Below are 14,079 nucleotides of genomic sequence, written 5' to 3' on the forward strand. Positions count from 1 at the left end.
GATAAATGCAGAGCACTAATTCTGAGTATGGGTCACCATACTTGGCCACATGTCATGTCACTTTTACTTTCACTTTCATATGTGTGGAGTCAACTGTTACTTTTGTGCATACAGCTCTGTTGGACTTTTTTTTTTAAATTGTTCTGCTTTGGCAGTGAAAAGACTTACACTGTTGTATGGCAGTCAAGCATAACAAGGTGCTAGCGTTAAGACCCTATGAATGTGCGGGTAGTTGTCATCGCATCACTTTTTGGTCAGTTTTGTCCCCACTGCTTTATAGCAGTCCTGAGTAATCAATAAGCTGCCAATCAGATGAATGGGAAAGCTAACATAGTGTGTATTTGTCTTACTATGCTAATGGTCTACAAATGGGACAAAAGATATAAAAGATTCTCCAGTGCAAAGCAAACATGATTGTGAGTGTGATTATTTAGCAAAACCTGTACACAAGTAGTAAAGCCAGTTTGCCGGGGCCTGTTCTTCAGCCCTGAATGTGTCTGAAAGAGTTTGAGAGGTGACAGATAATGCAGAGGATACTGAAAGCTTAAAACCAACCAAGCAGAATGAGTGACAAGAGGAAAAGATTGGTACAAAGACATGTCTCCCACTCCCGTTGGCATGGCAATGGCTGTTTTCTACCTGAGTGTATGCTTTCACACCTTTGATCAGCATGAGATTCAGACTCACACCCGCCTCCAGGAGCAGATGCTGGTCTGTCTTTCTATGAAGGCCTGCCAACAGCACTAACACATCATGGCCTTAATTGCGTACTGGTATACAATATACAGAAGCAGAAACACTGACAATTACAGGTACATGCCGTCTGAGAACAGAATCATTAGTACCCGCTGAAATTAAAATCACAAATACGGCATTGAAACCACATGAGGGTGAGTAAACAATGACAGAATTGTCATTTGTTTGTGTAAACTAATCGTTAAAGTCTATGGCATCTCAGATTTACTGCTGAGAACTAAACACTAGTAATCTTTCATGTGTTTCCACTAGAGTTTCAGAAAAGATCTCAACCGTGTCACAAACTGCTCATATTTGCAGAGGCAATACAAAATAAATGAATAAAGACACTGGAACAGGAACTGAAACATTGCTTATCAAATTCTTCCAAAATCAGATTATCTAGAGACCATGCAATCCACAATAGGTTTATAGCTTGAAAGTTGTATGCAGGAACATTTCTGTTCACCCTCTGCAACTTTTTTGGGAAAGAATATATTTTAGGAGTTTTATTTTGTGACAACTCGCTTTGATGGATAAACACGCAATCATGAAGTCATGATCTGCTGTAACGTTAGTGCCTAATTACCAATGTCTGCCTTACAGAAAACCAGGTGGCACCACTAGGTGAATGTCACGTCACATGATTAATATTCATGAGCTAAGCACATATGTTTTATGCAATTACTTATTCTCTTAGTTCATGGTCTCTATTGGCCTTGTGGATTATGGAAACATTCGAGTTTTGTTGGGTTGCTCTCTTAGAGTGTCTATCTAAATCCAGAATCATTTAGAATTACTGAACTTCCTTACACTACTGTTTATAAGTTTGGTGTCAATAAGATATTTTTTAAAATTAATACTTTTATTCAGCAAGGATGCACTAAATGGCCAAAAATGACAGTAAACATATTTATAATGTTAAAAATGAATAATTAATTAACTAAATTCATACATGTATTCAATAAGAATGCACTTCATGGACAAAAGTGACAGAAAGACATTTATAATGTTCCAAAAGATTTCTGTTTCAAATAAATGCTGTTCTTTTGAACTTTTTATTCATCGAAGAATCCCAGATTCTACAAAAACATGGAGCAGCACAACTGTTCTTAACACTGATAATAATAGGAAAATGTTTCTTGAGCAGCAAATTGTAATAATTTCCCAATATTACTGTTTTTATTCTATTTTTAATCAAATAAATGCAGCCTTGGTGAGCGTAAGAGACATAAGAAAATCTTAGCAAACTTTTGAAAGGTAGTAATTTAAACACCTCTGATTCATCATTGCATTTGTGTGCATCCGTGATCAGTTACAATACTCAGTCACTGCAAAAACACATTGCAAATAGAAAATGTTGATGCAAGGGAAGTAGAATTAATTGTGCATCCATAATACATGCAAAAGCAAAAGTAATACATTAGGCTGACTGACAGATTGTGTTTGTGTATGTCTGAGCATGCATGATCAAGAACACTCCTGATCAAGCCCCAAGAATCCACACACAAAAGAACCAGCACAAGATGAAATCCTGCTTCTTTTATCACCGCTTGGATCTCTCTTACTCCCCCCATTTAGCATTGTCAGACCGTTCTGCTCTCTCTTTTCTATCAAGTAACACACCGTGATGTTACATTAATCATTTTACCATTTTATAATTACATTATCTTCAGTCGCCATCCATGCAAGTTAAACCACAATAAATGTCTGAGGATGTCTCTGTAAGAGACGAGCAAACTAATGCAGATCCATCAAAAGTGAATAGACATATATAAATCTGTCAATTCCAATATAACCAACCCTCTTTCTCATTTCGTTTTTCATTTCCATGTAAATGGAGCTGGATTATGGCGATATGGCACCTAATAGGACCAGCATGCAATCATGAAATGAAAAATAGTGAATGAAGACGGACACATAAAATGTAACTTATAAAATATCTCAAGATATATCCTCTAAAAACAAGTCTCAAGTTGTAATGCATGAAGTAAATGCATCTTGGTTTATTTTAGGTATTGTATTGAAAAAAAGACAAAAATATTGATTGAGAAAATTATTTTTTTAGCAGCAAAGACTTCCTTCTCAGTTTCTCTGTGACTTGTTTTCTCTAGTCCTTTGCGCTAAAGCCATACTCTGTTTCTTCATTTCTCTCTCACACTCTTTTGAAGAGCATGTTCCTTGTGCAGTGTCTGGTTTCTGTAGTGCAGAGCACTACAGAAGTGCACTGCACTGTAGTGCAGACTCTCTGTTTGTCAGATTGACTTATATGAACACAAAGCTCTAGGGAGAGTAACAGATCCTCCTCAACAGAGCTCCTGAACCTGAGCTGAACACACACATACACACACACACACACACACACACACACACACAGCAGAGCAATCTTGTCTGAATCTCTAATCACACAGAAGGTTGGCACCACTGCCAATAAAGCCAAATTAGATGAACTTGCACACACACATAAAACACGTACTAACAGAAAAGAATAAAAGGTATCATGGTAATACCATGTTTTTGGACATGTACCATCATTATGGTAAGTTTTTTGAACATGTATACCATGGTATTCTTTAAAGTAGCTTGGAGTACCATGTAAATAATATGGCACATGCATATGTTAATCAATGAGTACCATTGTAAGCCTATATATATGTACCATGGTATTACACTGTAAGAAAAAAAAATATTGAAGTATCATTCTTGCATATATACAGTATATATATATATATATATATATACTGTATATGTATAGCAATAATTTTTTTATGTAATATAATATAATATAAAAAGTTTATACCATCTTTTTAGACATGTTATGATACAATATGATATTTATTCCATGTGGATTACACCAATATATCAACCAACATGGTATTTATACCCCTTTTTGTCTTGTTTTGAACATAAATCTAAAAATAATAATAAAACAATCTAATAAAACAATTTGCGCATGACAATTTGCGCATGATAAAAAACAACTTAATTCAAGATATATTCTCTGAAAGTCTTAATATCTCGTGCAATTTTGCTTCTCAAGTAAATGTATCTTGTTTTAAGTATTTGTTGTATGTCTCCATATTTTAGTGGACCAAAATATTGATTAAGAAAAAGATTTTTGGCAGTGAACCATTTGATAGCATTACTGAACCATTGGAACTGCCACATTATTTTTCATAAGCGATATGTCCTTGTTTTAAAAATGACCAGTACAGTAACACTTGCTTATGTTTAGCGATTCTGCATAATACATGAGAATCGCAGTGTGAAAATACCCTTCTCTCTCTGTGAGTCTCTCATCCACTCATTGCTTTATTCTCCCCTGAGAGCCTAAAGGTAATGGAGCAGGGCAGCATGGTTAATTCAGGATGTGGAAAAACTGTATTGAGTAGAGGCAATGGATTCAGGGCGCATGTAATGGCCATGTGGGCGGAACGCATTCATACACACATTTATTCACTTTTCAACAAGCACACAAATATGCAAAATATATTCTGCAACCATTGGCTGGTGCTTGTTTAATATACTGCAAACTGGCTGCTCTAATGAATTTAATAAATCAGGTGAAGTGAACAGGTTTATGTTGAACAAATAAGGTTCAGGTCAACCTTGTGGAGTATTACGCACCCAAGTCACAAAGGGCATTATGGCTCTCTCTTCAGACAGCACTTCCCACATCCAGCAGCAGTGCAGGTAAAAAGACTCTACCAATCAATAGCAGAGATGAAGGCGGGCTGAAATTAATGGGCCAGCGGTGGCAGGCCAAACAAGCTCTAATTTGTTACACTCATTTATAATCACACTGTCTGAAACTGCTACCGGATTTCTGTTCAATAAATCATAGAACTGCTCTGCAGTTTATGCAAATTTCAGTAGATTTTCAAGGTCTTAAAAAGAAGGAAAGGGAAAAATTGTGTGGACCAGTGTTTTTATGTTAACTAAAACTAAAATTATTAAAAATCATTTTTGAGAACTGAAATAAAGATGAAATGAAATAAAATATAAATATCAGAATGTATTAGAAATGTTCCCTACGCAACTAACTGAAATATAAATAAAATAAATATAATAATATATATAATATATATAATATGAAAAAAACTGCCCATGACATAAGAAAAAATACTTAATTCAAGATATATAATCTGAAATCAAGTCTTAATATCTCATGCACTTTTGCTTCCCAAGAAATGTATCTTGTTTTAAGGATTTTTATGTCTTTAATAATACCTGAATAATAATAATTTTGTTATTTAAAATATGTCTACATATTTTACTGGACAAAAATACTGATTACGAAAAAGATTTGAACCATTAATATAATTTATTAATAGTTATAAAATACTAAAAAAAAAAAAAGAATAGAATAGAATATATACATAGTAAAGCGCAATGTAAATGCCTCATTCATTTATAATATACCGAATAGAAGCTGAAGTAAACAGTACATCTAGTTCAGCATGTGAGGTGTAACTCTGAGGGATGGAATGAAATTGAACTCCATATCAGCACTTTCTGATGTTTTGATGGCATGGAGGACAGGGAAAATTTCTCACCAGGCCTGGGCCTTTCTCCGGGTCATACTTTTTCTAAGCCACTTGGAGTGAGGGGTCAGGTGGTAGATGAGCTGTCTGCAGATTTTATCAGACGACTTCTGCGTATCTGAGTCCTGAAAGAACAACATGAATAGAAAGACACAATATAAAATGAAAAAAGAATCATTCGATTAAATTTGACAAGACAAATGTGGAGCCTGCGGCATGAAGTTCTCATATTCTGCGAGTAAACAAAATAACGCACTATAAGGAGCAGATCAGGGCAGTTTCTTATTTCAGTCTTTTTTTTTTTCTAAAGTTTGATGTGCTTTTTAGATCTAATTTTATATTTGGACAAAAAGTACATCAGAAAAACAATCTTCTCTGAGATTGAAAGCAGTAATCTCCTCTGATATACAGTATAATCCAGATTAGCTTTGTGTCTTCTTTTTTTTTGCCTTGTGGATGATCATCTAAAGCTTTGAATCATTAAACACTTTCAATGTGTACCAGCCAAATCAGACTAATTCCTCAGATCAGTGATTTTCCTAAAAATAAAAATCAAGATGATTAATTAAAATCCTCTTTAAACGAATTGAGCTTTTCTGGGTAGGTCGATCCGTCGCTGTCTGTGCTGCCTTGTAAAATATTCTCGATAAAGTGTGTAAGACAGCTGTCAGAGGCCATGGCATTGGATGAGGGACATTTTTATGCCTTTAAATTAAATTACAAATCTCATCGATCTTAATATCAATGAAAGTCCATTTTTATTGACATCCATACAATGTCATCTGGACACTTGCTAAAGTTTGTCTGCTTTAAACAGAGCTGTTTGTCTGCTGTAGTTAACTTTACCCAAGATCACACAGGATCCGGGGCATAGTCACTTAGACGACACAATTTGTTAACCTCAGATTATTGAGGTTGCACTAACTGGATTATTGTGGATTGCTCTGGATTTGAATGTCACAATCCAACCTCACTTTCTAAACCAAAATTCCACTGCTGTCTTGCCTTCTATTAATAACTTGCACCCTGCTTTGATGGAAATCTCTGGACCTCCCACTGGCACAAGCGAGGTGACGATTTCACATTTAGAGATGCAAAACTGACGGTACACTGCAGACTGTAGGAGGTGGAATAAATTATGTCATCAAATATTTATACTGGAACAGGTGTGATGTTAAACCAATGCCATTTAATACACCAATGCCCTTAACGTTTCCGCTTTAAACATGAATTGCAAAAAAGCTGAGGGGCAAATTCAATTCACAGTTGCACAACTTTAGTTTGTAGTATTTAGAATGTGTGTGTTACAAAGTACTGTGCATTCAAATGAAGTCATTGTCATTTGTTTTCAGCTCAAACACTGTTTCTTTCTATGCATATGAGGCCTATTATAGAATGCGGCTTATTCATTTTATTTCCACCTTTGGAATTTTATATAAAATATTTGTGAATTTTCTAGTAATCATATTTTAAAATCTAATTATGAGATAATAAAAGTTCAAAATAATCATAATTTTGAGATTAAATAGTTACAACTATGAGATAAATCATAATTGTTGCATACAAGTGAGAGAAAAACTAAATCAAGCTTTTTGTCATAATTATGAGAAACTCATAATTATAATTAACTTTGTATCTCAATTATGACTTAGTATCTCATAATTTTGGCTTTTTATCTCATGATCATGTCTTTTTAAAGCCAAAAGAGGGTTTGCGCTGACACAAGCTGTTAGTAAATCTGGCCCTTAGTATCTTATAATTTCAGCTTTTGCCATAATTATAACATTTTATTTCATAATTATGACTTTTTATAATTTTTTTAAACTTTTTATATCATAATTTTAATGTCATGCTTATGACTTCTATCATTATGTCATAATTGTGACTTTTTATATCATAATTTCTACTTATGTCAGAATTTCAACTTTTTATCTCACAATTTCAATTTACTTTTGTCATAATTATAATTTTTTTAATATCATAATTATGATGGCCAAAGCATGATTTTTTCATATGTGACTGAAATCAGATTCCATAGTATTGCATTCTGTGCAGTGGCATCATGCAACTGTGTCCAGCACAATTTTTTGTCTGTTTCATTACCTAATTTGCATAATTCTGTTAGTGAACTGGGTATCAGTGGGCACAATTCCCACCTGAATGTCTGCCTCATCAGAGCCTTTTTTGGCAGTCATCTCTCAGATAAAATCAAATTCAGCCACTGTCACTTGCAAAGCAGGTCAGGTTAAAGCGTGCAGTTTCCTGGTTTGTTTACAGTCCTGTAGTCTATACTGAGTGTCACACTGAGCTGAATCTTTAGATAAGAATGTACATCTCTGTTAAGAACCAGCTCCTTATGACTCTGACAGACACACAGCAAGATCTCCATCTAATGTAATGCATCTGCTCTTATACCCAGCAGCAGCCTCAGGGTTCAGCAACTATATTAATCATTATTAGAAGAAGAAAAAATCTGCACACTATTATAGACAATCTTTAATGGACAAGAATATGAGAATGATAAGCAAGCAGACTTTAGTTTTCATCAGACTGATAGCTTCTATTGTGCCCTGCAGCTGGTATGGCTTACAAATCAAGACTTCAGCAGGAAAAAGAAATCGGTCTCAATGGAATGGCCTGTGGTGCTGATTCAAAGATCCTGGATAGCTGTTGGTCTGACTTAAGGCACACAGATGCTTTGCTGATCTTCAATCTTACCATACTTTCGGCATATAATGATCAGCGAATTCAGACACAGTGCCTCAGACAACACTCTGAATATCTTTCAAAGAATTTATTAATTTTAGGAATGGTTGTGATGCAAATTGTTAAAATAACAACTGACGTCACTCAAAAGCAACAATAGTTTAAGTTTATGAAGACTTGAGCTTAAAAGCTAATGGTTTGATTGAAGAGATTCAACTAAACTTCAGTGATGCATACAGGGTTTGGAATGAATACATGAAGAAACACAAATTAAACATCTTAGTACAACTAATCACTATATGCAAACACATTTCTTTTCATTTACTTTAACTAGCAATCAGCAAGGCAAAGAAATGACATGCTCAATTGAAGCTGAATGACTCACCTTCTTTGGGCACTGCATGTCTCTAGCCAGGCTCAGCAGGAGCTCATGAGATATGGGGTCCACCAGGTTTAGAAAGGATGCGTTCTTATAGAGGATATCATTGAGTGACGTACCCTCTAATCCCAGGTCCTGAAAAAGATTGAAAGAGAGCACATTTTATCATTCGCTCACTCAAGCTGCTTTTTCTGGCAATTTCATGATGTACTGTATGCCTCTGAATGTTGATTTTTGTCCTTTTTCATATTGGTACTGTCAGGGATTTATGCTGAAATCTATATCCATATAGGTACACAAGGTAGGCTACTATCTTGATTTCTAACTATGTTGAAGCTAAGGCAACAAGGGGCCACATTTACTAATAATTTCACACAATTTCCATATTTATGTGTGCAACAGTTCTCACACAACATTTCCTCTAGATTTATAGAGGACTCCATTGTCAAAGTTTTTGTATTGGTTGGGAGTATGTACGTTTTGCATGTTCATTGGGTTCCTCTTTAGAATTCGCTAGACCTATGTTTGCTCTTGGTTTGAGGGAAAAATTATGTGAATGATGTATCAGTATTTCTGCCTGAAAACTTCCATATGAAAACTCTTCCATGTCGCCTAAGCTAAGACCCACCATTGTTACTTAAATGGGCCTGACTATTTTAGTTTGGTTTTTCCCATGAAAATTATTTCTTAATGTGTTAAAATGGCTTGAATAAAACTCTACACCCTTACCTCATTGAGTATACGCAGCTCTATGAATATGCAAATTGGTTCCCACCTCCACTCAATCACACCAGCTCGGACCTGCTCTACTTTCACTCAGTTAACTAACGTAGTAAACGCTACACAATGGCAAGTGGCAATATTGGTTATCAGAGAGTGAATCCGCGAGTGAATTTATTCAAATTCTGAATAGATTATAGCCTAGAAAGCGTACAAAGAGCAATCCCTTTCAAATCACTTAAAGGCCTTCACTCATCTTAGTTCATTGCGATCTCACAAAGTTCTGTCATCAATTAAGTTTTACACTGCACAATTAATCTCTTATTTACATCACGTCTACACTTTGTTTGTTATAATGAGAGGATTCGTGAGCATGCAGAACTCAACTAAATGCTAAACAAAACTCAGATGTTCTGATTAACCTAAACACCTCTGCTTGGCCATTGCATTCAAGAAATCAACAGATATGTCTGTGATTGGTTACAATGCTCAACGCTGCAAAAAAAAACACCTCTGGCCAATAGATGAAAAGCCCTGCCCCGCAGGTTGACGGGATTGGCTACATGTTCATGATGTAGGAAACAGTGGAGGTTTAAAATTGTGTTTTCGAGACTGATTTTGGTACACCACAGTTTTACAGAGAAAATGCTTAGCAGTGGTGTTGACTGATAATTTTGCACATGGTTTGTCTTTAAGCATATTAAAAACACCAGCCAGACATGTAAACAATTTTTAAAACTTGGTTTTCACCACAGGGAGGACTTTAAAATCTTTGATTATTTATTCTGCATCTAAATTTGGTTTTGACAGCTGTCCCAAAAAGTCAACTGGCCCTTTGGGAAAGTCCCAATGTTGAGAAAAATCGAGAATATAACTTTCATGTATTATGCAACTTTGATTTACATAGACAAGAATAACTCTAGAATGGCAAGATTGGGGTGTTTCACTGAGACATAGTGAGAGCCGCAGACTTTCAGTAACACAGAGGGGATTATGAAACTGCCTCCATTGGGTTATTAATATTCAAAGAGCAGATGCTTTTATCTATGGTGACTTGCATATTCAGATTGGAACAGGTCTTTGCATTCAGTGCAAAGAGTGTGCATGCTTAAATGTGTTTAGCTGCAGGGAAGGAGACGCCCACACCTACCCACCTCTCTGTCCCCTACTTTACTCCATCCATCCATCCAGCACCATACACTTTCTCCTTTTCTCCCATTATCGTGTGCTGAATCTCAATCCCACATAAAAAGAGCACAGGGGTCACTTCAACTGCAGGAAACCTGCTTAGACCAGCATGAATTTCCAGAATGAATATTGGATAGCGCTGGTTTGAAGGTTGAGCTTGTATTGTTTCTTTCAACCCAGGCTCATTGGAAAAAACATGCCTGTGGCGACATTTATGCAAAATGATATTACTTTCAAATGTCCAGTGAGGCTCTAAAACCACGTACAGTTTTTTCTGAAACAGATGAATGTGAATCTGGTAACATTTTATTATGTTGTTTGTTGTACGTTTCGTGCCAGTTCGGAAATTAAATGTCTGGTGAGAGACGCTGCCTAAAAGGTAATCGCATTTGAAAATCCCACCCTAAACCTAATTGATAATGTTAACAAACATGAGTTAAATATGCACATGCAGAAGCAACCATGTCATTTTAGCTTTAAAAGTTGTTGGTGTTTTACTGCCTCTAGTATTCATTTTATATAACTGCAGTGAATTGTATAGGTACGTTTTTTGGAGTTTTGCAGGTAGATGCCCATTTTTCCAATGTGCCTATACATTGGTTTATTTTGTTGCTAACTAGCAGCTATGCATTGTCTGCAAAAATGAATAAAGTCTAGTCTAGTGTTTATAGGGTTAAACTGCCTGTCTGAGAAATGTAAATGTCAATAGTGTTTTATTAGATCCAGACAGCGAGCGAGCAGAATATGAAAAAAGCACATGTTAAGATGTGTAGGGCCAGTTATGCGCATATACACATTTCAGATGGTAGGCAAGATGGATGTTTTTTTTGTTTTAGCAAGGATGTCTAATGATGCTTGGCTCTCATGTCTCTACTCTAACAAAGCATTTTATCTTAGTATGAACAACACACACTAAGTCAAACAAAGAAATAATAGTAAAAGTCAACTCAAATTGATCTGAGAGGCATGGGAGATGGTAATAGGACATGATGATGAAAAACCTTTTAGGATTTGAAAATAATTCCTGTTACTGTGACTTCCAAGAATCCGAATAATATCATCTCTATGACAAGCCTTTTGAGAAAGAGACTTGAGTAAAAGACCAAGCACCGCCTGACAGCTGCCTCAAGTTATATCATGCAAGATCTGGTGCTGTCAGCTTGTTTTTTTAGATGCAGTCTGGCTAGCTGGTATCTCTAGATCCTTTATGCCAAAATAATTTTTCATCAGTAGTGTGAGATCACTATAGCAGTCCTGTCACTAACTCACATCTCTGTAAGTAGTAGAGGAAAACCGGGCAAGATGCCCCCAGAGCCTCCTTCAATTTTTACTTGACCATAGAATTCAGTGCATATAGTGCATCTATTTTGATATTTGAACATCAACTTTTGTGGGACTTATTATATCTGAACAGGTTTGAGGTTAGCTTACTTTTTTTCTTCTTCTTTTTTTATAAACCTAATCAGATGCATACTCTTAAATAGAATATTTGATTTAATATTTATCATTTTATATTTATTAACACACACACACACACACACACACACACTCCATATATATATATATATATATATATATATAATTAATTATTATTATACTTTTTTAAAAACAAAAATAAATAAATTAAAAATAAATGTTTTTAGATAATAAATATATTTCTGTTTCTGTAATCAGATAACAGATGGTTTCCTACGGGGGGTTTCTTGCCTGGTAGGAGGTCCTCATACCCCAGTTTTGTGCTGTAATAAATTAGCAAATGTTTATTTCCCCTAATAATATACAGGATGATGCATCATCAGAATGCACATGCTAAATTCATATGTTGCAATTTATCATCATTTGTACATTGTTTTTAAAACCCTGATCCACTTAATTCCATGCTCTCTTATCAGTTCCTTCCATGTCCACTCTAATTGTGTTCGGTCCTGTTATAGCAGCTCTGACACATGAGACCCATTTTTAATTCTCTGTTTCTTGATAACGGGAGAAAGCCTTAATAAAGACTGTGAACGCACACAGAGGACCACACCGCGGGTCTCCGGTGACATGCTTGTCACAGCATAGGTATCCAAGACTATCTTTCTGTGTTGATTAAAATGCTCTCTGCTCTGGGATGTCAAATTCTCAAATGTAATTAACAGCATGTCCTGAGAGAGGGAGACAATGCAAGAGGACTATAAAAAACAGAATTTAAAAAAGGAAACAAAGGGATGACAACAGGCAAACTGTGGGGGGAAATTACATAAAAGACTAAAAACATGAGAAGAGAGCACACAGTGTGAATATTGAATACAAACAAGTTACTAATAGTTATAAGACCTGCTGGTACAGGCCTATGCGAGTCCTGTTCTTGATTTGTATGGCCTGTTGTACATTTTAAAATGTTGACCCTCTGTGAGACTGTACATTTGCTGCTGGAACATTTCATGTTTAAACAAACTTCTTACAAATTTAACAGCAAAAATAAAGTTGAAACATTGATTTATACAAGATAAACAGAAATAACAATATAAGTAAAATAGAAGATGGTCCTTGGTCTCTCCATGATCAATGGTCAATAAAGTCAGGCAGTGTACGGTGTTACTTTATAAAAATAAGAAGAAGCATTGTATTCATTTTAATAAAATATAATAAAATGTGATGCATCACATAGAAACTTTTGGGATCCTCTTTTTACCATTTTTTACTGCAGTCATAAGGCAAGAAAACTTTAAAAAAAAAAAGAATAATTTCTTACTGTGTTTCTTCTTAATATAAACTCTTATATAAAAAGTTTTGGTTTTAAAGTTCTTGTTTCTTCTCACCATTTATTGAAATATCTTTGATAAGACAGCTAGCAACAGATCCATTTATAATTCTTGGCAGATGCTTTCTAATCGAAACAACAGATGAAAATCAACAGTAGCCAATTTAGAAGAGCAAAGCAACAGAATTTGGAAAGCAGCTGCAAAGACGAGAGCATCGAGGGAGACAGAGTGAGAGAGAGAGAGAGCTGTGTGTAAGTTTTCTAGAGCTGTATGGATATATATCTTTGGGTTGGGGAATAATGGAAGAACTAAGAACTCCTTTAAAACGCCATTTTGATGAGGCGTGGCTGCATCTCCTTGTCATTTTGTCACAGTAATGATATCAGAAAGAGATTGTAAGGAGAACAGGAGTTCATAAACTCTAACAAGTTCTGCCCACATATCAACACTTTTAACAGAGCAGGAGAAAAATGTCAGCCTTCTTTTTGGCTCCAGGCAGAATAATAATAATAATAAAAATCTTTCAAATTCTGGATTTTTCTTTTCTTTTTTTTCAGTGAATAAATGTGACACTTTTGTTAAGGGGGTCCTATTATGCTTTTTCACATTTTCTACTTTTAGTGTCTAATGTTGATGTTTGAGCATAAAAAAGATCTGCAAGGTTACAAAGTGCAAAGTCCACTCCAAAGGGAGATATTCAATTGAACTGAAAACACTTTTCAAGAACTACAACAAACGGCTCATTATGAAGTCACAATGTCACTCATTTAAAGGGGTCCTATTATGCTCTTTTACAAAGTCTTTATTTTGTTTTGGGGGTGTACTAGAACATGCTCTCATGCTTGGTGGTTCGAAAAACGCATTATTTTTCACATAATTTACATTATTAAAATACCTTTCTCCCCAGCCTGGCACAAACGGCTCGATTAGTTCTGGGTTTTAATGAAGGCCCGCCTTTCGAAAAAAACGAAATGTGTTGTGATTGGTTAGCTGTCCCAGCTGTGATTGGCGAACAGCTTAGACGGCGTTTCAGTACTGCAACGCCCCTTCCTCCGTCTTT

General features: G+C 35.4%; 1 protein-coding gene across 1 annotated transcript in view; it reads right to left on the minus strand.

Annotated features, from left to right (window-relative positions):
• Positions 1-14,079, minus strand: part of LOC107753104 (leucine-rich repeat-containing protein 75B-like) — a 27,945-nt gene that overhangs the window by 9,886 nt on the left and 3,980 nt on the right. Inside the window, exons 2-3 of the mRNA XM_016569210.1 lie at positions 8,371-8,499; positions 5,292-5,404 (exon numbers count right to left, since the gene is read on the minus strand). Of these exons, the coding sequence (XP_016424696.1) occupies positions 5,292-5,404; positions 8,371-8,499 (242 nt within the window). The remainder of the gene's footprint in view (positions 1-5,291; positions 5,405-8,370; positions 8,500-14,079) is intronic.

Source organism: Sinocyclocheilus rhinocerous, unplaced genomic scaffold (genome assembly GCF_001515625.1).
Source record: "Sinocyclocheilus rhinocerous isolate Xijiao unplaced genomic scaffold, SAMN03320098_v1.1 scaffold20, whole genome shotgun sequence".
NCBI lineage: Eukaryota > Metazoa > Chordata > Actinopteri > Cypriniformes > Cyprinidae > Sinocyclocheilus > Sinocyclocheilus rhinocerous.